Source organism: Myxocyprinus asiaticus, chromosome 22 (genome assembly GCF_019703515.2).
Source record: "Myxocyprinus asiaticus isolate MX2 ecotype Aquarium Trade chromosome 22, UBuf_Myxa_2, whole genome shotgun sequence".
In the NCBI taxonomy this organism is placed as follows: Eukaryota; Metazoa; Chordata; class Actinopteri; order Cypriniformes; family Catostomidae; genus Myxocyprinus; species Myxocyprinus asiaticus.
The window spans coordinates 38,771,948-38,799,451 of NC_059365.1; the positions used below are offsets into that span (position 1 = coordinate 38,771,948).

Sequence of the window (27,504 nt, forward strand, 5' to 3'; positions counted from 1 at the left end):
GCGCGCCTGCTGCTGTTCAGTCACAGCCTCTTTCTCTCACCTCTACTGAAGCACCATGGCCGATAAAGCAGAGCTACAAGGTGCGATTAAAACACAGGGAGAGGTCGTCAGGAAGCTGAAAGCAGAGAAAGCAAGTAAAGAACAGGTTAGTGAGAGCTCTCTTGTGACCATAATTGTGTTTGGTAAAGCGTAGAGAAGTGAATACATGGTGTGATTAACAGCTACATGTTTCTTTCATATCAGACAACTAGATATCACTAATGTATTGATCTGAGCTGCATGGCATATTGCGGTGTGTTTTAGTGGATTTAATGGCTTGCAGTGTCATTATTGATGATTGAATTAGTTTTGTTTTATATTTCACATGTTGAATGATGCTAACTGTTAGCCATCTGATGCAACCTGTCAAGTCATGGTGGAAATCAGTACGGCATATACACCAAATCTGTACTGATCACTGGATCTTATGAAAGTGGTATTATTAGTGTTCGGTGACATCAATGAATGAAACCATATTTACTCATCCCGGATGACCATTTTATTTAATCCATGTGACTCTACCCTCCCTAGCAACCGGGCCAATTTGGTTGCTTAGGAGACCTGGAAAAAGTGAGTTTAAATTACCCTTATTTATTACCAATTAATCAGCCGATAGTTTTTAAAATCAATAATATGAATGAAAACATTCAACTGCAAAAATGTAAACTTTATTGCAAAATTAATAATGACTTAACCATGCAAATGAAAAAACCTAGATATACATCAAAACTTAACCAAAAGTAACACTTCAAATAACATAAACTCCAAATAGCATAAATATAAATTGTTATATACAAAATTAACCAAAGAATGCTCCAAATAGCATCATTGTAAATTTTAAGATTAATTTAAGAATTGAACAGGTGAAACTTGAACAGTCTAGTAAAAACTGCTACTTAACAACAAATGTATAACATTTCTGTAACAAATTACACCCACTTAACCCCTGAAAATAAAAACTTTAATGCATTGAATTGTCCTAAAACAGACAAAATACCTTAAAAAAAAAGAGAAGATTATCAGTAACTTTCGGCATTGATTTTTGCCATTAATAATAGTTACAAAAGCAACTAGAAGCACAGATTAATCGGTAAAACAGATATATCGGTCAACTGTTAGTCAGTAATAACATCCCTACATCTAATAATAATGATATTTTATATACTAAACAGTAATAAAATATTTTCTTTTGAGGAAAAAAAAAAATATATAAGATAATTTTCAACCGATTCACTCTGATGCTCGCAAGAGTATCAAAAGTCATTGTCACAATCTTAACAAATCCTCATTATACTCTCTTAACAATGACTTACTGTTCAGACGATTGCATTCTTGGGCTTAAACAGATGCAGTGCAATGCATAAAACAGAACGTCTCAAAACGCGTTTAAATGTTAAATATATTTTTTTTAATTGACACAGTGTCTAAAAAAATGCATCGTTGTTATACGAGACGCTAAAAAAAACAGTGAGACACGATGCAATGGTCAAAGACGTCCCTATAGCGCATGCTTATAGAAAAAGATAGTCACATTTCGCTGCAACAACTATATTTAATGAAAAACACTGAGGTACCACCAGTATTATGAAGCGAGAGTCCGAGGTAGTACTATGGCACTTTTATAGGCTAATGTGCAACACTAAGTTAACATTGAAGCTTTTCTTTTTTCGTTTAACTTTTTTTCTTAAGATTTGAGAATATGAACTGGCTAGACTAAATCTTTTGACGTTATCATTTTACACACATTTGTTAATAGCCAGATATTTTCTTTGCAATAAACAATCGCTACAACATGGTGCCGATTGGTTTATATTGACTCGTTGCATCCATTTGTGGATGTAGGAGACAATGTTGATTTAAAAATCAGGGCCCGTATTCACAAAATCTTAAGGCTAAAAGTCTCTCCTTATGTGGAAATGTAGGATATTTATAGAGATCTATACATGCACTCACTGGGTACTTTATTAGGAACACCTGTACACTTACTTACTCATGCGATTATCTAATCAGCCAATCATGTGGCTGCAGTGCATAAAATCATAAAGACACGGGTCAGGAGCTTCAGTTAATGTTCACAACAACCATCAGAATGGGGAAAAAATGTGATCTCTGTGATTTGGACCGTGGCATGATTGTTGGTGCCAGACGGGCTGGTTTGAGTATTTCTGTAACTGCTGATCTCCTGGGATTTTCACACACAACAGTCACTAGAATTTACTCAGAATGGTGCCAAAAACAAAAAACATCCAGTGAGTGGCGGTTCTACATATGGAAATGCCTTGTTGATGAGAGAGGTCAACAGAGAACGGCCAGACTGGTTTGAGCTGACAGAAAGGCTACAGTAACTCAGATGACTGCTCTGTACAATTGTAGTGAGAAGAATAGCATCTCAGAATGCACAACATTTTGAACGGCGGAAGGGCTTCAATAGTAGAAGACCATGTTGGGCACTTAATTAGGATCATAGTGTTCCTAATAAAGTGCTCAGTATATAAACTCAGCAAAAAAAAGAAACGTCCCTTTTTCAGGACACTGTATTTTAAAGATAATTTTGTAAAAATTCACATAACTTTACAGATCTTTATTGTAAAGGGTTTAAACAATGTTTTCCATGCTTTTTCAATGAACCATAAACAATTAATGAACATGCACCTGTGGAACGGTCGTTAAGACACTAACAGCCTACAGATGGTAGGCAATTAAGATCACAGTTATAAAAACTTAGGACACTAAAGAGTCCTTTCTACTGATGCCCAGGGTCCCTGCTCATCTGCGTGAACATGCCTTAGGCATGCTGCATGGAGGCATGAGGACTACAGATGTGGCCAGGGCAATAAATTGCAATGTCCGTACTGTGATACGCCTAAGACAGCACTACAGGGAGACAGGAAGGACAGCTGATCATCCTCACAGTGGCAGACCACGTGTAACAACACCTGCACAGGATCGGTACATCCAAATATCACACCTGCGGGACAGGTACAGGATGGCAACAACAACTGCCCGAGTTACACCAGTAATGCACAATCCCTCCATCAGTGCTCAGACTGTCTGCAGTAGGCTGAGAGAGGCTGGACTGAGGGCTTGTAGGCCTGTTGTAAAGCAGGTCCTTACCAGACATCACCAGCAACAACGTCGCCTATGGGCACAAATCCACCTTCGCTGGACCAGACAGGACTGGCAAAAAGTGCTCTTTACTGATGAGTCACAGTTTTGTCTCACCAGGGGTGATGGTCGGACTCGCGTTTATCGTCGAAGGAGTGAGTGTTACACCGAGGCCTGTACTCTGGAGCGGGATCGATTTGGAGGTGGAGGGTCCGTCATGGTCTGGGGCGATGTGTCACAGCATCATTGGACTGAGCTTGTTGTCTTTGCAGGCAATCTCAATGCTCTGCGTTACAGGGAAGACATCCTCCTCCCTCATGTGGTACCCTTCCTGCAGACTCATCCTGACATGACCCTCCAGCATGACAATGCCACCAGCCATACTGCTCGTTCTGTGCGTGATTTCCTGCAAGACAGGAATGTCGGTGTTCTGCCATGGCCAGCGAAGAGCCCGAATCTCAATCCCATTGAGCACGTCTGGGACCTGTTGTATCGGAGGGTGAGGCCTAGGGCCATTCCCCCCAGAAATGTCCAGGAACTTGCAAGTGCCTTGGTGGAAGAGTGGGGTAACATCTCACAGCAAGAACTGGCAAATCTGGTGCAGTCCATGAGGAGGAGATGCACTGCAGTACTTAATGCAGCTGGTGGCCACACCAGATACTGACTGTTACTTTTGATTTTGACCCCCCCTTTGTTCAGGGACACATTATTCCATTTCTGTTAGTCACATGTCTGTGAAACTTGTTCAGTTTATGTCTTAATTGTTGAATCTTTTTATGTTCATACAAATATTTACACATGTTAAGTTTGCTGAAAATAAAAGCAGTTGAAAGTGAGAGGACGTTTCTTTTTTGCTGAGTTTATATATCGTTGTCTGTCTTCACTGACAAATAGCGGGACTCTTTCTACCAATCATTGTGGCCTATTTAAAAGAGCACACCCGTAAAACGTGATGTCATCCATAGCAACGGGGTCAACTCCGCCTTAATCTTATATTAAGATTTCCTTAGTAAAACTTGCTCTAACTAAGGAACTCATTGGAAAACTCCTAGTGGTAAGGTAAAAATCTTTGTGAATACAGGCTCTGATTTCTTGCAGATTTTTCCTCCTACCTGAAATAATGTCTTTAAAATTTATATATATATAATATACTTTTCACTGAAATATTACCAACATTGAATTTAGTTTCTAAGCCCTGTTGGCACCCTAACAACAATGTTACATAGCAGAAATCTAAATGTTTGCGTTTGGAAGGCATGAAAACACATTGGATGTAGGATGCAGTGACAACACAGTACTGACCCTAAATGGGTTTGATCTGCTTTACTAAGAGGTGTGCTGTGAGATATCCATCATTTAGGGGATGCTGGTTGATTTTGACGGCCTCCTCTCATGTTTTGCCTCCTCGTTGCTGTGATGCCTCTCTTGTGGTGCCATAGTGACAGGGTTGCTCATCACTTTTCTCCTGTTCTTCCTGCTTGTTGCCACGGATACCACCATCCTCTTCATCATTTTCCCATCATTGCACACCTGGAATATTGCTCCTGTTCGTGGGATGTCATTGGATGATTCCCTTATGGTCATGTGGATGCACTATTGGACTCTTTTGGACTGTGTGGTATTGTGACCTTGAACTTTTCTGTGTGTGTGTTGGGATTGGACTCTGATTGCATAATGAACACTTTGGGGCTGGTCTTCATGCGATTTTGTGCTGGAATCCGCACTACTCTACATCTGCGATCACTGCGCTGCTCTTCTGGGATGTCTTTATCACAGGTAAAAAAGGTCATTTTTTTATTTTGAACACAGTCCAGTTACTGCTTATCTTCTGTCTTTTCGCTTTTCTTTTGCTTAGCAATCCATCAAGTGTTCTTATACTGTCGTAAAAAATAAATGGCTTATTTAGAAAACATAAAAACTTATTAAACACAAAAGGAATTGGAATAGCAATTTAGTAAATGCTGAGATTCTGAGAAATGTAATTTCGTATATTAGGGATGATTAATCGTGCAGTTTTCTGTCATTAATCGTGTTTAATCATGGTACATTGTACATTACAACAAACATTAAAAATATATAATCATAAATATATTTACTTTATACTGTCTCAAAGAAATCAGTCATCATTTATTTAATTATTTAAATATGAACATGAAATTAGTGCTGTCAGCCGATTAAAGTCGCATAATTTTTCATAGTTAATCACGATTAATTGCAGATTTTGAAAGTGCTGAAATTTGACAATATATACTTTTATTTTTGTCAAAATGCATCATTCCTTTTTTAGGGAAGAAAACAAAAAATATGTAGCAATATAATGCTTTCTTAACATTTTCCAGCTTCCACAGTATAAAGATAGAAATGCACTAAAATTAAATTCAAGATACATTAAACGTTTCCCAAAGTCTAAGTGTTTCACTAATTGAAAGAACTATTCCCCACATAGGTTGCATATTCAACCTATATTCAATGGGCATTAAATCTCTTAAACTGTCATTCTCCACAATATTAATCTGCTGGTAGATTGTGTCTATCCGCTTTGTTACAGCAATCGTGCAGCTGTGTTCATGATTCGTGTCAGGGCGTTTAAAGATGGATTCAGTAACTTTTTGTTTGCATCATCTAAAGGGGGTCGCACAATGGATGCGTCTGGTAGACAACATGGTGCGTTCTAAAATTCTAAATATAAAATTTCTATGAATGTACGCACACCGCCGCCACCACTCAGCGTCTGTTGGCGGAGCCCACCTACAACTCCGGAGGCTGTTAAAATTTCAGCCGCACCACAGAGCGCAACTCGAAAATCTTCCATTTAAATTCAACCCAAATCATTATCAATGAACATATAGTATTTACTTTAGCCTTGTTCATTCTTTAAGAAGGGAAAAACCATGCTAAATTTTGTGTGTACTGTCTTCCACGTGAACCTCATCGACATACCCTGTGTTTGATACCTGTGTCATTTCCTAGCCGTGATGCAGCGTGGTGCTTCTCGTCTGGTGTGCGACTGCCTTTAGACTTACACTGACCCCTAGTGGTATGGATGCTGCATCATTCAAAATCAAAACTTTTCCATTACAAATGCCACTGTAGAAATTCACTATTCAGAGTCAGCCATGAATAATTAAATCCAAGAAGGAAAGTGTCCAATAACTGGGTGGTGACTGAGATTAAGTGAGTAGTATTCGGCTGGTCATGTGATCTGAACATGGCAGCCCCCATGAGGGGACCCTCTCTATGTAAAATAAAACAGCTTTTATTAGGTTACTGATATGACTGGAGTCTTCATCTCATGTGAGTGGTCAAAATTTTAAACATTTTTCAAAATTACAATTCATTTCTTTCAAGTCAATTCTAATAAGGAAAAAAGCTTGCCTGTATCTCTCCCACACCTGTCTCACCACTTGCGGGTGAAGTCTCCATTCTTTGCTCCAGTGTTTATTATGCCCGGGACATGCGCCACACGTAATAAGCGTGCACTGTGCCACACAATCAGTTTCTGTGCTAGTATGTGCAGTCGAGTCGAGCATGTACCTCCAGGAAATGTATATATGCCAATTTTAGCCTCAGGAAGTGGGGGGGAAAAAACTTAAGTGAAGTGCAAAAAACATATACTGCATTAATTGCTTAAATTGTTTTTAACACATTAAATGGAGAACTATTAATCACAGAAATTAAAACATTACATTTCTCAGCCCATATGTAAAGAAAATCAAACAGATTTTTTTGGACCATTATAAGAATATTCTGGTTTCAATACAAGTGAAGCTAAATTAACAGTATGTGTGGCCTAATGTTTTACTAAATTGATTACTACAAAAAAGAATGGACTTAACCTTCATTTCTTAAAAGAGTTTACAGTAAAACAATTACAGTGGTAGTAAATGGGGCCAGTCTATAAACATGAAAATACACACCATTTCAAAAATATAGCAACATGACAGATATTATAAATGTTTTCATTGTCAAGGCAGCGAAGTTGTAATATTGAATTCAACTTTACACAGATAAGATCATACATGCCAACACTCCCGATTTTACCAGTTTTCTCCCGTTTTTCCACCCCTCCTCCCACTGTAATCCCGATTTACAATTTCTCCCGATAAACTCACGATTTTCCGCATCCACACTTTGCTTATGAGAATTTATTAGACCTCCAGGTAGAGTTGGTTGCCACCCATCCCGTAAAATACAGGATCAACCCGTATTTATATTTGAAATTATGCGTCCTGTAATCTACAGGAAGCTGGTCAGTCCCGTAAGCTGGTCAGATAGCGTCACGCCGGAATTGTTCCAGGTTGTTAAATTAACATTGATATAAGTTGGACATTTTTCATACGTTGAGAAAGGGACTGTCTGAAAAGTCCACACATTGTGCTGAAATGGTGTTTTTATTGAAAAAGGTTAAATGTTCAATAAGATGTACAAAATTACACAGATCCAACAATGTCTCAATACAATCACTAAGTCATAAAGACAAGAAATACAGATGAAGGTAAATAATCGAAGAAATAAAAATAATTGGTATTTTGTAAAAGTCACTGGTCAGGACCGTTCTCAGCATATAAGAAAGGATATACACTTTTTATAATTAATAACTCAAAAAGCATTTATTGCGAAAACTGTCAAGGATGTGGAAAGGGACTATCTGAATACATTTCTTAGTATTATTCATCTTCAATGTGGTATTACTGACTGGTACTGCCACTTCCTATGTGCATATTACGCAGTATGCATAGTGCACCTACTCCCTACAGTATGTAATACGATGTTGGCAGGTATGGATAAGATTTGTAAGCAATTTTATAATGGCAAAATCATGTGAACATATATTGTTTACGTCTTGTGGCTACACTTTTAAAACCATGTGTATTTTAATGTTTATGGATTGGCCCCATTCACTTCCATTGTAAGTACCTCACTGTAACCGCAATTTAGCTTTCTTTTTTTTTATAAATGAGGAACAAGTCTAAATAATTTTTTGTGGTAATCAACATTATGCCACAAATGCTGTTAATTGAACTTCACTTGTATTGAACCCAGAATATTCCTTTAAGATTTTTTCGCACTGTGACATTTTCCCAAAAATTCACATTACTGTGATGCTTAAGTGTTACTGTAACACAGGATAAAACAATGACCAGACAAAATGTTTTTAAAAAATAAAAATAAAATCAGCATAACTAAAATTTTGTACAACAAATATTACCATAATGTAATTCTGTTATTTTTTTAATTTTTAGATTGATGAGGAAGTTGCCAAATTGTTGGAGCTCAAAGCTCAGCTGGGAGGAGATGAGGGCAAACACACATTTGTCCTCAAAACAGCCAAGGTAATGCAAAAAAAGCAAATTTTTGGGACATTTCAAACACACAAGTTTGTTTAGTAAAACAGGTGCTTGTATTACCATGTAGTGACCTGTTTCCATCTCTCTCCCTCCATAGGGGACCAGGGACTATAACCCCAAGCAGATGGCTATAAGAGAAAAGGTTTTCAACATCATCATCAACTGTTTTAAACGCCATGGTGCTGAAACCATCGATACCCCCGTCTTTGAACTGAAGGTCTTTTGCAGAGTTTATGTATTACATAATTTCTACTTTAGTTAACTAGTAGGGAACAGTGATTAATAAGTCTGTTTATTTGGGCTTGTGTAGGACACATTGACAGGGAAGTATGGAGAGGACTCCAAACTCATCTACGATCTGAAGGACCAGGGTGGAGAACTTTTGTCGCTGAGATATGATCTCACTGTATCCATGATGACAACTGCATTTTTTCATTAGTTTTACTCTGTACCTGTTGGGTTGATTTACTGTTAGTTTGCTTGATTTAAATCTATATTTATATTCTGAGCTGTCGCCAAAGTGAAGGTCATGGTCAAATGAAGGGGCATGTAATTATACCGGCCTGTAGTATCATGCAAGGACAGTTAGAAATGAAAGAATCCTATGGACAGTCTCATCAAATATGCAAATAATATTTTTGGGTGATTTTTTCACTTCTGACAATGTATAGATTACTGTTTGCAGTTCCTTCCTTGACTTGTTACTCCTAAGGTCCCATTTGCTCGTTATCTTGCAATGAACAAAATCACCAACATCAAACGTTACCACATCGCCAAAGTGTACCGCAGAGACAACCCAGCCATGACGCGCGGTCGATACAGGGAGTTCTACCAGTGTGTGAGTACATCTCTTGATTCGTCAGTGTCTGTCAATGGCAAAAAGAAATGTCAATTTAAAACGTCTAAAAAAACACTTGTTTTGTGTTGCTGCAGGATTTTGACATTGCAGGTCAGTTTGATGCCATGATCCCTGACGCGGAGTGTCTGAAGATCGTCTACGAGATCCTGAGCGAATTAGATCTTGGAGATTTTCTTATCAAGGTTGGTTGCTGGTCAACACTGATTTTTACCAGAAAGTCGCAGTGAACGTTTGTGTATCGTGTTGCATTTTATCAGTTTGAGATGGTATAGTGTAGTCACACTGCTGTGCGGTTTCAGGTGAATGACAGACGCATTCTAGATGGAATGTTTGCCGTGTGCGGCGTTCCAGATGAGAAGTTCCGCACAATCTGTTCCACAGTGGACAAACTGGACAAGGTAAGAGACTTGAGCGATGTATTCGTTTGCAGTTATTTATTTAGCCGAAGCTTTTGTCCAGCGCGACTTGCGATACAACACAAGTCCATCCTGGGATGACGGTATCATGAGAAGTACTGCAATGCAAAGTTCTGAGAATGTTGACAAATGTATAAACTAGTGCAGAGATGTAGTTGTGACAGGCCCTGTTTACACCTAGTATTAAAGGGGTAGTTCACCAAAAACATTTTTATTATTTATTTGCATTTTTCGTGCATATCGCCACCTACTGGGCAGGGAGGAGAATTTATAACATGTAAAAATATATACTGATCAAAATATAGTCAAAATATTGATAACTACAGTCTTGACCAACACAAAATAGGTATCGTCTTAAAGCTTAGAAGCCTGCCGGCATTATGACCAAAACTAAACAAGTGCTTTGAAATTTGCAGACAAATCAAAAGTGTTTTCCGTTTGCGCTTTGGCTTATAACTTCACGAAAAATAAATCGAACATAAAATGTCACATACCATTACTTAGAGGAGGTGATTATCTCTCAAACGAACCCACACACAAGGTAATTGGATTCATAGATAATTCACACAAAGCACAGTGTGTACACAGCATCTGGCATCTTGCAATCTGGTTGAAAACCTGTTAGCTTTCCTGGTTCAGATGATGCCATCGGAAATTGTGTAGTGTCATGGAATGCTATAATCATCCATATTTGGGCAAAGAGACATGTGATTAGTCACTGTTACATATGGCCAACAGGAGATGGTGCCAAGTACATGACACAGACTTAATTTGGTGACTCAGATGGCACAGAATGAAACTCATGTGTAATTAGTTCTTCTGGACAGTTATGTTTTATTTGTTTGGAGAGGGGTTTTTCAGACTTTGAGACATTTTTGTGCACTAGGATAAATCATTTTTGTAGTGCTATAACAATTACAGTTGACATGATTGGAAACAAAACAAAAGCAGTTTTTCTGAGCCACCTTATTTATACCCTGAGGTATATAATGTCAAATCAGAAAAAAGTAAAAAGAAAAAAAAAATTCAGCAGTTTCTTAGGCTGATAGTCCCAGAATGTATTATAATTAGAGCTGTCAGAATTAAAGCGTTAATACATGCGATTAATTAAAAAAAAGTTTAACATTAATTTTTCTTAATTGCGATTAATGCATTTACCGTTACAGCATAAACGCTGGTGTGAAGGGCAGAACCTTTGTAATGTGTCCGCCCGTAGTCATTACACTGGCGCACGCACCAGAGCCCTTCTACCAAATGCAGCCTACAAGCTAAGCATAAAATAGCATTCTATGGGCGGTACTGTCGTAACCATGGAGCTAAAAAATACCGTCGTAACACGCTAGTTGACCGTTGTGCTCTTCTGTGATAGAGCCGTGGAGGTTGTTATCTCAGTAAATAAAAGAATCTCTGACAGCGCTTCCCTGTCAGTGATAAAATGACGGAGGAAGGAGCTCTTAACACTATTTGATGTACAAAACAAGTCCAGATGGGACTTGTGATTTAAATCAAGTATTTTTCAGCCTATGTAAGGCATGTTTTAATAACGACAGAAGCACATCAAATCTTAACTATCACCAAAACACAGAATGAGACCTTTTTGTTTGCAAGCGATTTTCATGGTGAGTTCAAAGTGGCACTGGCGTTGCTGCCCTGATGCAAATCATGAACGCTGTAACGAAGCGGAAAGCCACAGTCCACCGGCAGATTAACATTGTCGAGGATAAGAGATTAAGGGATTTAATGCCCATTGCAATGAATATGCAACCTATGTGGAGACTAGTTCTTTCAATTAGTCAAACTCCACTTAGACATTGGGAAATATTTAATATTACTTGAATTGGTGATATTTTAGTGCATTGTCTTATACAATGGAAGGCTTTGTTTGGAAATTGCATTATATTGCTACATATTATTTTGATTTCTTTCCTAAAATGGAAATAAATGAATTTTGACAAGAAAGGTAGATATAGTGTCACATTTTAGCACTTTTAAAATCTTTAATTAATCCTGATTATCTACAAAAAAATTATGCGATTAATCATGATTAAAAATTTTCAGCGACTGACAGCACTAATCATAATCTATATCATTAAAAAAATTTGAAAAGTTTTCTTTAAAATGATACCAAACACTTGACCCTCCTTGTTTTTTGTCTAGTTGTAAGCCTTTAATGTAGGTATGCAACTGAAACAGGAAATCTTTAAAAACACCCTCAGAGCTTAAAGGAATAAGATGCATTTTGAGAAACCACACCATGTATTGTAATATGTGTCTTTTTTTGGCCACTTGTGTTTGGATTTTGAGGGGAATACGTGTGATTTCACGATGGCAGTCATCAGTTACCATGTCAGTGTATTAAGGCATGATAATGAAGCACAAAAATTTGGCCGGAGAGGTGAAAGAGATTCGGCATGAATTGCTGAACATATCAGCAATGCTGGCAAAGATCGTTGCTGACTTGGAGGATCTTGCTGCAATACGTCAATCGATCACTGCCATGGAGACGAAATTCACTGATCTTGTGTTACGTGAGGCGAGGAGTAAAGGAAGGCTTTCTTGGAAGAACCACAACATTTTCTTGTTCCCAGGCTTTGCGAATTCGACGAGAGAAACACGATCGATTCAAGGAATGTAAGAAACTCTTACATCAACGGATGGTCGCTTTTGCACTGATGTTCCCGGCCAAATTGAGAATAGAAGCTAAGGATGACCGCAAAGTATTTACTTGTCCTCAACAAGCATTGTCCTTCATAAAGTCAATGGAGAAAGTCATTGTATGATTCTCACGTTGCAGCCGAGTGGGCCTGACTCGCTGAACATTCACTTGACAGTCCGAGCAATCTGGGCACCTTTTTGTTTGTTTTTGCATTGTCCTTCATAAAGTCAATGGAGTGAGTAAGTCATTGTGCGATTCTCACGTTGCAGCCGGAGTTTGTTTTGTATAGTAACGCTCCTTTGGGACAGTATTGTGGATGAATCTCCACGTTCTTTGTGTTTAACCCACAGTTGGCTGGAGTTTGTTTAATAGATTTTCTTCAGCTATGTAATTCTGTCTCAAATTTTTATAGAAACACCGGACTTGAGAAATCCAACAGCAAAGTTGTCGCGTGGGCTCTCGTAGGCGTACGTGGACTGTTTGAGTTTTGAGGGATGGACACCGGTTGGTGCTGTCGCGTGCGGGGTAAATGCGCACATTTTTCTTTTTTCTGTTTTTTTTTGGGGGGGGGGGGGGGGGGTCGTGGTTTGATTGTTGCACCAATGTTGGAATGTGGTCTTTATCATTTTGTTTTTGACACACAATCTATTTTTTCTCATGTCAAATGTTAACATGAGTGGATTGTCTCTCTCCACGTGGAATATGAATGGGTTGGGGCACCCCATATAAAGGTTATTTCTTTTCTTAAACATAAGAAATATGATATAGTGTTTCTTGAAGAAACGCATCTTTCCCTGCAGGAAGCAGAAAAATTTGTGAAGATATGGGGTGGACATGTTTTCTTTAGTGCTGGCTCAAGTAAGAGCAGGGGAGTCATTAGATTGATAAGTAAACATCTACAATTCAAATGTCTCAAACAGAGTAAAGATAAATTAGGAAGAGTCATTATAGTTTTTGCTGAAATTCAGGGACAAAGTCTTATTTTGGTAATATTTATGCACCTAACGCTGATGATCAGGGCTTTTTTATTGATCTTGAAGGGAAGCTGCAAGCCGCTGGCACCCCTCATGGTATAGTATTGGGAGGAGACTTTAATCTGTTGATTGACTCAGTCCTTGATCATAGTGAAGCAAAAGTGTGTAAGCTCCCTATAGCAACATTGACGCTTCACAGGATGTGTAAAAATCTGGATCTTACAGATATTTAGAGACTTTTGAACCTATCTGGTAGGGACTATAAAAAATTTCATCAGTTCATAAGATTTATTCTAGAATATATATAATTTATTTATTTATTTTTTGTATATCTAAGTCCCTCATTTCATCTGTTGTTGATTGCTCAGTTGGAAACATCTTAGTCTCAGATCACACCCTGGTGAGTTTAGAGGTGTTGACACATACGAAGAAAAGAAATCATTAAGTTGGTGTTTTAATGTATCCCTTTTGCAAAATCCTGAATTCCAACAAATGTTAAAGGCTGAAATCAGTGTTTATATGGAGACCAACTGGTCCTCAGTATCCTCTGTGGGCGTGGCTTGGGATGCACTTAAGGCGGTTCTTAGGGGTCAGATCATACAGTATGCCTCATTCACCAAAAAATCCAAAGCACGAGAACTCGTGGAATTGGAAGGGAATATTAAAAGTGCCGAGGCAGAGCTGAAGCGTCGAATGTTGTCTGATGGCCTCAGAGAATTGACACGATTGAAATACAGATATAATACTATTTTGTCACGGAAGGTGGAGTTTTTGCTATTCAGGGCAAGACTTTTGGGGAAGCTTTTGGCTAGATACAGCGGCTTGCAAAAGTTTGGGCACCCCTGGTTAAAATTTCTGTTGCTGTGAATAGTTGAGTAGAAGATGAACTGATCTCCAAAAGGCATAAAGTTAAAGATGAAACATTCTTTTCAACATTTTAAGCAATATTAGTGTATTATTTTTATTTTGTACAATTTTAGAATGAAAAAAAGGAAAGGAACACCATGCAAAAGTTTGGGCACCCCAAGAGATTTGAGCTCTCGGATAACTTTTACCAAGGTCTCAGACCTTAATTAGCTTGTTAGGGCTATGGCTTGTTCACAATCATTGTTTGGAAAGGCCAGGTGATGTAAATTTCAAGACTTTATACATACTCTGACTCCTCAAATCTTGTCCCAACAATCAGCAGCCATGGGCTCCTCTAAGCAGCTGCCTAGCACTCTGAAAATTAAAATAATTGATGCCCACAAAGCAGGAGAAGGTTATAAGAAGATAGCAAAGCATTTTCAGGTAGCCGTTTCCTCAGTTCGTAATGTAATTAAGAAATGGCAGTTAACAGGAATGATGGAGTTCAAGTTGAGGTCTGGAAGACCAAGAAAACTTTCAGAGAGAACTCCTCGTAGGATTGCTATAAAGGCAAATTAAAACCCCTGTTTGACTGCAAAAGACCTTAAGGAAGATTTAGCAGACTCTGGAGTAGTGGTGCACTGTTCTACTGTGCAGCGACACCTGCACAAATATGACCTTCATGGAAAAAACCTTTCCTGCATCCTCACCACAAATTTCAGCGTCAGAAGTTTGCAAATGAACGTCTAAACAAGCCTGATGTATTTTGGAAACAAGTCCTGCAGACTGATGAAGTTAAAATATAACTTTTTGGCCGCAGTGAGCAAAGGTATGTTTGGAGAAAAAAGGGTGCAGAATTTCATGAAAAGAACACCTCTCCAACTGTTAAGCACAGGGGTGGATCGATCATCCTTTGGGCTTGTGTTGATGCCAGTGGCACAGGGGAACATTTCACTGGTAGAGGAAAGAATGGATTAAATTAAATACTAGCAAATTCTGGAAGCAAACATCACACCATCTGTAAAAAAAAAAAAGCTGAAGATGAAAAGAGGATTGCTTCTGCAACAGGATAATGATCCTAAACACACCTCAAAATCCACAATGGACTACCTCAAGTGCCGCAAGCTGAAGGTTGTGCCATGGCCCTCACAGTCCCCTGACCTAAACATCATCGAAAGTCTCTGGATAGACCTCAAAAGAGCAGTGCATGCAAGACGGCCCAAGAATCTCACAGAACTAGAAGCCTTTTGCAAGGAAGAATGGGCGAAAATCCCCCAAACAAAAATTGAAAGACACTTAGCTGGCTACAAAAAGCTTTTAGAAGCTATGATACTTGCCAGGGGGTGTTACTAAGTACTGACCATGCAGGGTGCCCAAACTTTTGCTTCGGACACTTTTCCTTTTTTGTTATTTTGAAACTGTAAAAGATGAATATAAAAAAGTAAAATTGCTTAAAATATGAAAGAAATGTGTCATCTTTAACTTTAAGCCTTTTGTAAATCAGGCCATCTTTTGCTCACTTAACTATTCACAGCAACAGAAATTTTGATCAGGGGTGCCCAAACTTTTGCATGCCAATCTATATAAAGCAGAGAGAGTCTTTTTCTACCATTCCCTCAGTGAAATCTGCTGGTGGTGAAATATTTACCTCGGCCATTGATATGAATTAATGCTTTTAATAATAATAAAACTTTATTTTCTATAGCGCCTTTAAAAGTTGCATCTCAAAGCGCTTTACAACAGAAAAATAAAAATACATTGAAAATAATTAAAATACAAAAAAGAAAACATGCAATCAGAACAATTTAAAAAGAATACAATAATAATCACAGAAAAGCAACCCTAAAAAAGTTAGTGATTTTAAAGAATTCTATCTTGATCTCTATAGTTCCATGTCTTCGTCTACTGATGAAGATATTAGAAACTTTGTGGAACTATTAGAACTCCCTAAATTGACGACTGAGCAAAAAAATTATCTTGATTCTGAGATAACCTTGGAGGAGCTTGGCGAGGTAATTAAGGCCTTGCCTACAGGCAAGGCTCCAGGGCCAGACGGCTTTGCCACAAATTTTTTTAGATCTTATGCTACAGAACTGGCTCCACTTTTGTTCGAAATTTATACGGAATCATTAAAGAATGGAAAGCTTCTGCCAACCATGACACAAGCCCGGATCAGTCTGATTCTTAAAAAGGACAAAGATCAAAGCGAGTGTAAGAGTTACCGTCCAATTTCCCTGATCCAGCTTGATGTTAAAATATTGTCAAAAACTCTGGCTAACCGATTAAGTTATGACATCTCTAATACATATAGATCAGGTGGGGTTTATTTGGGGCCGCAGCTCTTCTGATAACATTAGGCATTTCATCAATATTATGTGGTCAGTGGGGAACGATCAGACTCCAGTCACTGCCATCTCACTTGAAGGCAAAAAGGTGTTTGATATGGTAGAATGGGATTATCTTTTTAAGATTTTGGAAATATACGGGTTCGGGAATACTTTTATCGGATGGATTAAGTTACTTTATAGACACCCGATAGCGGTGGTACAAACAAATGGATTAATTTCAGATTATTTTACTCTGGATAGGGACACCTAGCAGGGTTGCCCTCTTTCCCCATTATTGTTCTGTCTTGCCCTGGAACCATTAGCAGTTGCGATAAGAAAGGAAGATGATTTTCCAGGGGTGGTGTTGGCAGGAGGTATGGCGCATAAGCTTTTGCTTTACGCAGATGATATTTTATTATTCGTCTCCGACCCCACTAGATCTATGCCTTCCCTCCACAGAATTATTAATTCCTTTTCTAAGTTCTTAGGATACAGAGTCAATTGGTCTAAGCCAGGTGCCTTCAAGTGGCTCAAACAGGGCATTAAATATTTGGGCATTTTTTTCCCAGCAAATTTGTGTGATTTAGTTAGTTAATATTGACCCCTTAATAAAAAGGTTTGAGCGACGTGGGCAGGTGGGCTTCATTACATTTATCTATGATTGGGAAGGTTAATGTTATTAAAATGAATTGTATTCCAGATTCCAACTACCTGCTACAATGTCTCCCTGTAGATGTCCCCCTCTCTTATTTCAAGCAATTTGATAGCATAGCAAAGTCCTTCATTTGGAATGGTAAGCTTCCAAGATTACATTTCAGTAAGTTACATAGGCCGATAGACAAAGGTGGGCTAGGCCTACCCAAGATTTTGTTTATTATTATGCATTCAGTATCAGACATTTGGCTCATTGGTCGCTTCCATCTGAGAGAGCTCCTCCCTGGTTTTGTATTGAACAGGAAGTTCTTGCCCTTATTTTGCCATTGCAAAGCCTTTCTATTAAACTAATCAGAGAAGTTAAGTCACACGCGGTATGGACAAAAGTGTCTAGCGTGTTTAATTCGTACATTTATTTAAATGTTGCCTTGAGCATATGGCTGAATCCAAAATTACATATAAGTCCCCTTGAATAAGTGTTGAGATCTTTTGAAAATATGGTTCAGCATTTTAGGATTCCCAGATCTCAGTTGTTTAGGTATTTACAGCTGAGCCACCTGCTCTGTACTATTTTTGGGAGTAGCATACACCCCCCTAAAACGGCAGATATTCTGGTAGTGGTGATTATTGCTTTTGGAAAAGGTCATGAGGCATCTGTGTATTACTCCCTGCTGATTCAGAGTCTGGGGGATGGAGCTTTAACTTCTATCAAAAGATTATGGGAGAAAGATTTAAACTTGGTATTGGAGGAAGGAGTGTGGGCTAGGATTCTAAAAAATGTCGTCTACATCTAGAGATGCAAGGGTGCGCCTCATGCAATTCAAGATTTTACATTGATTCTATTGGACCCCCTCTAGATTGTATAGGCTTGGTCTTAAAGACACACCCACCTGCTGGCGATGTCAATTGGAAGATAGAGACACAACCCATGTCTTTTGGTGGTGTTAAGATCCAAGAGTTTTGGTTGAAGGTTCAGAGTATCATGTGTGACTTATTGGGATGTATTAGTGGGGGTTAAGTATTGATTCTGTTTGTATATGTTTCTTTGTTTAATGTATGAATCAATAAAAAAAAAAATTGCAAACAATTGGGTGCATGTTTCTCTTAATTATACTTCAATGTAATCTAGGCACAAGCTTGATGTTTAGAGCAGAATTCGCCATTATTTTAGTAGATCACCTCTTCTAACTGAGCTCTGCGTTTGTGTGCACTTCTCATCTGTTGATATCAAACACTAAAGAAGTGTTGTGGAGTTCTTATGAATGCACATCTATTTGCTTTTTCAAAAGTGTTTCCTTTTAAATCTGCATTTAACCAGCAAAGAACTCTTGTTTGACTTACAGGTGAATAGACAGGGCTTAGCTGATGGAAATCTGAGTTGTGTTTGTGTTTGCAGATGGCCTGGGAGGACGTGAAAAAGGAGATGATAAATGAAAAAGGTCTTTCGGAGGACATGGCGGATCAGATCGGGGAGTATGTCTGTATGCAGGGTGAGTGAACAGCAATCACACCCACATTTCACAATGAACTACAATCAATTTAGCAAAACATTTTGGATACATTGCCTGTGGCGTATTCAAATTCACCCCATCTGCTGATATTGGATCAGTTTGTCTCTCTTTAATGACATTTTTGACCTCTAGGTGGTATGGACCTGGCTGATTGTCTGCTTCAGGACCCCAAACTGTCCCAGAGCAAACAGGCGTGTGCTGGACTCACAGATATAAAACAACTCTTCAGCTATTTGCAGATCTTACAGGTCACAGACAAGGTGAGGTCAAAGGCAAAGGTCTTAAAGGTCAAAGGTTGGTATTAAAGGGAAAGTTCACCCAAAAATTAAAATTCTGTCATTTAAGGCCTTTTCACACAAGAGGTGACTCGATAATGCGAAACAAATGGCCCTTTCACATTAAAAGCAAGGCGAATGATTGCCATTAGCATGTTCACGACTTTACAAAAGGCGGCATTAATCGACAACCAATCGATTTTACCCCGGTATAGTGGCCTGCCCTCCGCTCATCGCGGATGAGAAGAACTTCTTGACAATAAACAACAAAGCAAATGAGTTCTCTAACAAGCATATCGAAAAAATAAAACAGAATTTTCTACAAACTGCAGCAGCGATGAAGAGTTTGTTGTTGATTTGCACAACGAGAAGGAAAACATTCGAAACTCTTCACAAGCTATTGCAATTCGCCTGCTAGATAAGTTGACTGACCATGTATACGGTCTGAGTAGTGATTAAAAAGAATCAAGTGTAAAAAAATAAAAATAATAATTATATTATCGACACAATTAAAAAATAAAAAAAACTCACTTTGTCGGCACACGGCTTCATAGGAATCCATTGTTTTTATTCAAAATGTTAATTGCGGCAAGAAATCACTGCAAAAATTCATATTTGGTGTGCAAAGACCTTTACTGACAATATTGTTTAATTCTGTGGTGGAAATGATGGTGAAGGGAAAGATATTTCAGTAAAATAAAAATGGATGACTCCTTTGACTTGAGACTAATTTCATAGCTAACAATTTTTGCATCCTAAATACACATGATTAAATAATATTTTCTCTAGAACTGTTGAAATTAACACATTAACACATGCGATTAAAAAAAAAAAAAAAGAAGTTAAACATTTGAATGAATTGTATTCAGCTCTGTGTGGGTGCTAAGAACTGGTTCAATAGGGGGAATATTTGCGATGTTTCCGGGACATTACATTGACGCACACACCTCAAACACACAACAGTGATTCAATGATCAAGTGATGGAGAAAGGACCTCTTAGTTGTAATTTTTTTTTGTATAAAACACACCCAGATGTGACTTGTAATAAGCCGAATTCAAACAACCCGCTTAAGTGAAGCATCAGCATTTCCCCATCATCGCGTTCCAGACAATTCGAATGAAGTATGATTAGACAGTGTCAGCGTTAAAGCAAAACAAGCTGTTCTCTGCAAGTGCTCTTCATGTGGAGTTCAAAGTGGCAAATCATGTAAATGTGGCTTCACGATTGCTTTAGGAAAGTGGATAGCCACTATTAAAATTGTGGAGGATGAGAGTTTAAGAGATTTGCTGCCCGTCGCAATGAAACCGCAAACTAGATATTTTAATTCGTTAACCTCCCACTTAGACTTTTTGAAACATTTAATGTTACTTAAATTGGTGCTATTTTAATTTATATCTGTCTTTATACTGTGGAATGCTTTGTTTGGAAAATGTAAATAAAACATTATTGTTACATATTCTTTTCTAAGAAGGAACTAAATGCATTGACAGAAAAAAATTATATATACAGTCAAATTTCAACACTTTCAAAATAATAAAAAATGTAATGGAAAGGTATGCAAAAAAATGTCCTACTCCCTGAAAGATGTTAATGACGTAAGTGTTGTGAGATATCTCACTGGTCTCCGTGTCAGCTCTAAACTCTGTAAACAGCAAACAAATATGCGTCCACGGACAATGATGCTTTCTCCCTGTCAATCATTTTGCGTGTTTTCATAGTATTGTAGTTTCAGCGAATTATTGAGGTATAATGCATTTTTATGCCATGTTGTTCATAACAGTTGTCAGTTGAGGGCACTATTTTACTACTGTTGTTTTTAACAACTGTTTCTGCTCAAAGCTCATGTTGGTATTTTTGGAGTTCGGGGTTTTTGGAAAGAGGGGGCATGGCTAATCCAACATCTCAGTCATGAAAGTAGAATGGCTGAAATCGCTTACGGCACCTTTAACTATGAAAATTAATGCGATTAATTACGATTAAATATTTTAATCAGATTACAGCAGTAATTTTCACACTTTTGTGTAATTTGGCAAATGTATAGCTTTATTGGAAATGACTCCCAAGAAAAATTTTCTGCTGACAAGTGATATTTACCTTGATTTTTCTGTTTTCTTTAAAAATCACTTGTCTTATATTTCATCTCAAGCATGCTCTTCACTGACACTTTTGTCGACTCAGTTAAAAAGTTCACAAAAAAATTATTCGGGGCAAATCTGTTTGGTTTATTTGTATTGTTTATTTGTTGTGAAATTATTGTAATTTCTGTAAAAAATGTATTGAAATTATTTTCACACAGTAAATGTTCAAATGGTATATACACTCACCGGCCACTTTATTAGCTTTATGCGCTTCTACTTATTCATGCGATTTATCTAATCAGCCAATCATGTGGCAGCAGTGTAATGTATAAAATCATGCAGATATGGGACAGGAGCTTCAATTAATGTTCACATCAACCATCAGAATGGGGAAAAATTTGATCTCAGTGATTTTGATTGTGGTATGATTGTTGGTGTCAGACGGGCTGGTTTGAGTATTTGTGCAACTGCTGATCTCCTGGGATTTTCACACACGACAGTCACTAGAGTGTAAAGAGATTGGTGCCAAAAACAAAAAACATCCAGTGAGCGGCAGTTCTGTGGGCGAAAACAGCTTGTTAATGACAGAGGTCAGAGGAGAATGGCCAGACTGGTCCAAGCTGACAGGAAGGTCACTGTAACACAAATAAACACGTGTTACAACAGTTCTATGCAGAAAAGCATTTCTGAACACACAACATGTCAAACATTGAGGCGGATGAGCTACAGCAGCAGAAGACCCCTACGGGTACCACTACTGTCAGCTTAGAACAGGAAACTGAGGCTGCAGTGGGCACAGGCTCACCAAAACTGGACAGTAGACGACTGTAAAAACATCGCCTGGTCTGACAAATCTGGATTTCTGTTGAGGTACACAAATGGTAGGCACACTGCAGCCTCAGTTTTCTGTTCCTGGCTGACAGAAGTGGAACCCAACATGGTCTTCTGCTGTTTTTGCCCATCCGCCTCAAGGTTTGACGTGTTATGCATTCTGAGATGCTATTCTGATCACTACAATTGTGCAGAGGGGTTATCTGAGTTACCGCAGACTTTCTGTCAGCTCAAACCAGTCTGATCTCTCTCATCAACAAGGCGGTTCCATCCACAGAACTGCTGCTCACTGGATGTTTTTTGTTTTTGGCACTATTCTGAGTAAATTCTAGAGACTGTTGTGTGTGAAAATCCCAGGAGATCAGCAGTTACAGAAATACTCAAACCAGCCCATCTGGCACCAACAATCATGCCACGGTCCAAATCACAGAGATCACATTTTTCCCCATTCTGATGGTTGTCAACATTAACTGAAGCTCCTGACCCATATCTGCATGATTTTATACATTACACTGCTGCCACACGATTGGCTGATTTGATAATCACATGAATAAGTATATGTACAGGTGTACCTAATAATGTGCCGGTGAGTGTATGTATTTTACTCTGTTTAGAATATCATAGTTTGACATGTAGTAATTAATATTTTCTAATGGATTTTTTTTAGAATTTAATATTGAAAGTCTGGGTCCAGGACAAGACTGACACAATAAAATCTATACATAAAAGGCATTTTAAAAAAGTACCAAGAATTATTGAAGGCCTGGTAAAAAGTTTTCAGGTCTGTTTTAATGAGACCTTCATATAACAAAAATAAAAATAGACATGAAAATGGGAAACAGGATTTTAGACCTACCAATCAAGGAAACTGTTTGTAACACAATGCTATTGATTGTTGTGGTAAGGTCAAAAAAATTGAAAGAGATGTGATTAATCACTTGTCATTTTATCATGTCATGACTGGTTATTTTTTATGCTTCAGTCTTGTTTTCTTAAATTTTATGATCAGTTGGATAAGAATTGCAGATAATATAGAACTTATTAGTACAGTTATGATTTCATGTTCATTATTTATTTAACACTCCTTGTTCTTTCTGTTTGCTCTCATTAATTTGAACCTTTTCTTTGTCTAGGTTGTGTTTGATCTGAGTCTGGCTCGAGGACTGGACTACTACACTGGAGTGATATTTGAAGCGTTGCTCTCCCAGACGGTTCCAGCACCAGTGTCCACACGCGTAGAGCAGAACATGGCTGCAGCGGGTGATGAGGCAGGTGTGAGTGTTGGCAGTGTGGCTGGTGGAGGGCGATACGATGGTTTGGTGGGCATGTTTGACCCCAAGGGCAGGAAAGTGCCTTGTGTGGGTGTCAGCATCGGCATCGAGAGAATCTTCTCCATCATGGAGCAGAAGGCAGAGGTGAGGGAAAAAGAGGGGCAGTTTGGTGGAAAAAGGGAAAAAAGATAAAAACATCGAGGGGTGGGACAATTGATCTATGATTAAAGCTGAAGTGTGTTATTGCTGTGCCATGAGTGCCATTTAAATGGAATTGCAAAAATAATCATAATTTAAAACTGATTTCCGGAATACAACATCTGTCTTCCATTGGTCGACAAACAGATAGTCCTGCCCCAAACATCATTGCTTGAGAGCCACAGTGTTTTCACTCTTCAGGGAAATCAACCTACAAATGGATTACTTCAACTTCTTGAAAATGTTACACACTTCAGATTTAACCAAAGCCTATTTTTGAAGCTTTTATTCTGTAATATTGTTAACAGAGTACAGTATTCACAACAAGTAGTGTGATATATTTGAGTGAAGGAGTAGAATATTTAGTGGAAATTAATGTATGGTGGGATATGATTGGATTGTAAAAAGCGGGCAATGGTATTATTGGTTAATATTATTTTTCCTAACCTGCATGGCCTTTGTTACATCAGCAGAAAAAAGGTCATTTTAGAGGCTTCAGAGAGAGTTATTGCATTTTAATGGAAAAATATATATTTATTCAAATTTGATCTCAAGAATGACCAATCATGCTTAATAAAACCAAGGACGTTTTTGTTGTCTTTATCACAGGAGGTTTGCGTTGTAGTTGAGTTCTCTTTTATTTTTTGCAATGTCTTTGTCTACATTGAGAAAATGTTTAGTACAGTGTCTTTGTGTTTTACTATGAAAAGTGTCTATATATTTATTATGGTCTGTCTCCTCCAGGCATCTTTAGAAAAGGTGCGTACGACTGAAACACAAGTGCTGGTCGCCTCCGCTCAGAAGAACCTTCTAGAAGAGAGATTCAAACTGATCAGCGAACTTTGGAACGCAGGAATCAAGGTGTGTGTGTGTGTGTGTGTGTGTGTGTGTGTGTGTGTGTGTGTGTGTGTGTGTGTGTGTGTGTGTGTGTGTGTGTGTGTGTGTGTGGGTGGCTCTACAAAGTTAGTAGATATGAAATACTTTTGGGAAGTGGACATGTCCTGCGGTGTGACATGCTCCACCTAAAATAACGAAGTTATTTATTATTCTCATAATTTACTCACCCTCGTGCCATGCCAGATGTGTATGACTTTCTTCTGCTGAACACAAACTTTTGGATTTTTAGAAGAATATTTCAGCTCTGTTGGCTATAAAATGCAAGTGAATGGTGACCAGAACGTTGAAGCTCCAATAAGCACATAAAGGCAGCATAAAAGTAATCCACAAAACTCTGTTAAATCTATATCTTCAGAAGCTATATGATAGGTGTGAGTGAGAAATACATCAATATTTAAGTCCTTTTTTACTATAAATTCTCCTCCTTGCCCAGTTGGTGGCGATATGCACAGAGAATGTGAAATGCCAAAAACAAAAGAAGAATGTGAAAGTGGAGATTTAGAGTAAAAAAGGACTTAAATATTGATCTGTTTCTCACCCACACCTATCATGTTGCATCTGAAGACATGGATCAATACACTGGAGTCGTATGGATTACTTTTATGCTGTCTTTATGTGATTTTGGAGCTTCAAAGTTTTGGTCACCATTTACTTGCATTGTATGGACCAACAGAGCTAAAATATTCCAAATGAAATATTAATGCTTTAAAAAATGTATTTATCAAACTGCAGAACTATTAAAAATTAACTAGTGAAGGTAAAATGGTGAGAAATGGTAAACAATCAGAGAACCTACCGTAAAAGCACATCAGCACGATTTTATGCATCAACTACTCGTACGTTTAGATGACTCGCACCAAGCTGTATCTTCCCACCTACAAAATGAAAGCAAGTTATCAGTAGTTTTGTTCTTTTTGACCTTGTGTGCTGTGGTTCTCTGACCTTTGTGCTGTAGGCCGAATTTTTATATAAGAAAAATCCTAAGCTGTTGAACCAGCTGCAGCAATGTGAGGAGAAGGGCATTCCACTGGTGGCCATTCTAGGAGAGCAGGAACTGAAAGATGGAGTTGTCAAACTGCGCAACGTCACCAGCCGAGAAGAGGTAAGACTACACTTTTTTGGTCTCTCTGATTCGGGATGCTGATTGGTAAATACAGCGTTCCAGCTGTGCTAAAAACAGCTATGACAGCTGCATGTTGCTTCTATTACTCACTATATTCACAGTTTAGCATGGCCTCTTGCACCATATTGCTTCAAAGAAAATAATGTGTCCATTAGAGGTAGACAGATATATCTTTTTTTTTTTTTTTTTTTTTATTAATCAGTGCCAATAGTTGCTTTTTGGAATCTGTCAGTAGTTGCCGATAGCTTTTCATCATTTAGTGATTTCAAAATAAGAGTCCCCAGTGTGTTTCGGGCTTGTTTATTCTTAAAAGTCCTGCATTTTTCTGGTTATTATTAAGATTTTGGTTGAACTATAAACTGCTTTTGGGATTTTATTCATTTTGGACTCTGTCTTTGCCCACCATAATAAAGAAAGAATAAGATTTTTTTTTTAAATTATATAGATCAATTTTAAAAACTATTGGCTGATAAATCTGTTATTGGCCTTTCCCACTACCTTAGTTATACGTATCGCAAAATCCATAATCAACCTCTAGTGTCCATAGAGATTTGATTAGATCACAAAGTTAGTCATTATTGATAAATGTTTCTCCCACACACATGGCCTTAATTATGTTAGCAGAAATGTTGTTTCAGAAGTGAAGAAAATCATTATGTTTTGATTTCATGTTGTCTTTAATCATAAAACACTGCTAGGAAATAATAGCACAGCATTTGTCATGTTTAATGTTTCTAAAGGAATAGTTCACACAAAAATGTATTCTGTAAGTTACTCGCCCTAATGTTGCTCTAAACCCGAATGACTTTTTTTTTTTTTTTTTCGTAGAACACAAATAGAAAACTTTGAAAATCTTCATGCAGCACTTTGCTATATAATGAAAGTAGAGAGTAGACTCTGGTCTGCTCCATAAAAGACAAAAAAAAAAAAAAACCCCGTAAAAATAGTAGTAAACTCCTGTTTTCAGAGCGCAAATCAAGCCTGCTGCGTAGTTGATATATTTGATCTGGCGGCTGAAAACAAGTGATCTTGTGGCTTCAGAAGACTTGGAATATAGGTCAACTATTACTGTAGTTTCTGTTTTAATTTGTTTTTGGATTTTGCAGCTGAGGGTTACTATTCACTTTCACAAGATTTTCAAACTTTCCTACTGTGTTGCACAGAAGTCATAAAGGTTTGGAGTGACATTAGTCTGGGTAAATAATTACTTTATTTTGGTTGAACTATTCCTCAAACATTCACAACTGGTCAATTGTCATTTTTATCATTGTAAACCATATTTGTGCAGAATATTTTTTTATTCCAAAATTGAAGCAAACCGATGTATTTTTGTGCTTTCCTATAGGTAGACGTGCCCAGAGCAGATCTGGTTGATGAGATCAAGAAACGAACCTTGTAGTCTTAATAGTCACCATTCAGGCGGAGAAGAGTGGACCCGTTTACCACACGCCAGTCAAAGTTGTCTGTCTGTCAAAAATGTATGTTAAGGAATAATATTCAACTCATTGCCTGCACTTTTAAAATGTGATTGGATTATATCAGCCCTCTCAATAAATATGAATAACTCTACCAAATACTTTTGGTTTTGTGTCAGTTTACTTAGTAAACACATGAATTAAACACATTAATCTTGAATTTTATAATAAATGACAGGGACATTAAAGACAATGCTGGTTTACTTTCCTGATAAGATATTCAATAAGAGAGACTTTAGGGTGGCAACTGATTCTATCCATCAGGAATTGATTGGATTGTGAAACATAGGCATTCCATACCTGAATGAGAATTTGTAGTCTATTTTTGGACTAATTGCAGTGTCAACTTATGGCACGATTTTAAAAAGGATAAATTACCTACAACAGTAGTCTAAATAGCTGTTTTGGCTATTTAGGTTAGATTAGCCAATAGTAATGTCACCTGAAAAGGAAAGTTGTTTCAGACTTGGAGCAAGAGACTTGGGGTAGGATCTCAGCATTCTAATGACACTTCTAGTCTTCTATATTGAGCTTCTAGTCCACTCAGAGGCCGAGATATTCGATGAAACAATGGGAGTGGTGCATGAACTGAAAATTAGACAATGTCTATGGACGAGCA

The 27,504-nt window shown here is 37.9% G+C and overlaps 1 protein-coding gene across 2 annotated transcripts; it reads left to right on the plus strand.

The window, feature by feature from the left end:
* hars (histidyl-tRNA synthetase) lies at nt 1-26,984 on the plus strand. 2 transcript variants are annotated; one of them, XM_051649321.1, is made up of 14 exons: nt 20-145; nt 4,584-4,920; nt 8,388-8,477; nt 8,590-8,709; nt 8,803-8,898; nt 9,205-9,330; nt 9,426-9,533; nt 9,651-9,749; nt 18,621-18,714; nt 18,868-18,995; nt 23,055-23,336; nt 24,135-24,251; nt 25,243-25,389; nt 26,756-26,984. In XM_051649321.1, the coding sequence occupies exons 2-14, from the start codon at nt 4,819-4,821 to the stop codon at nt 26,807-26,809; spliced, it is 1,563 nt and encodes a 520-aa protein (XP_051505281.1). In that variant the 5' UTR covers nt 20-145; nt 4,584-4,818; the 3' UTR covers nt 26,810-26,984. The 2 variants fall into 2 exon arrangements, with proteins under 2 accessions (XP_051505282.1, XP_051505281.1); XM_051649322.1 differs by lacking the exon at nt 4,584-4,920 and having other exon boundaries at nt 1-145.
* The last annotated feature ends 520 nt before the right edge of the window (nt 26,985-27,504 follow it).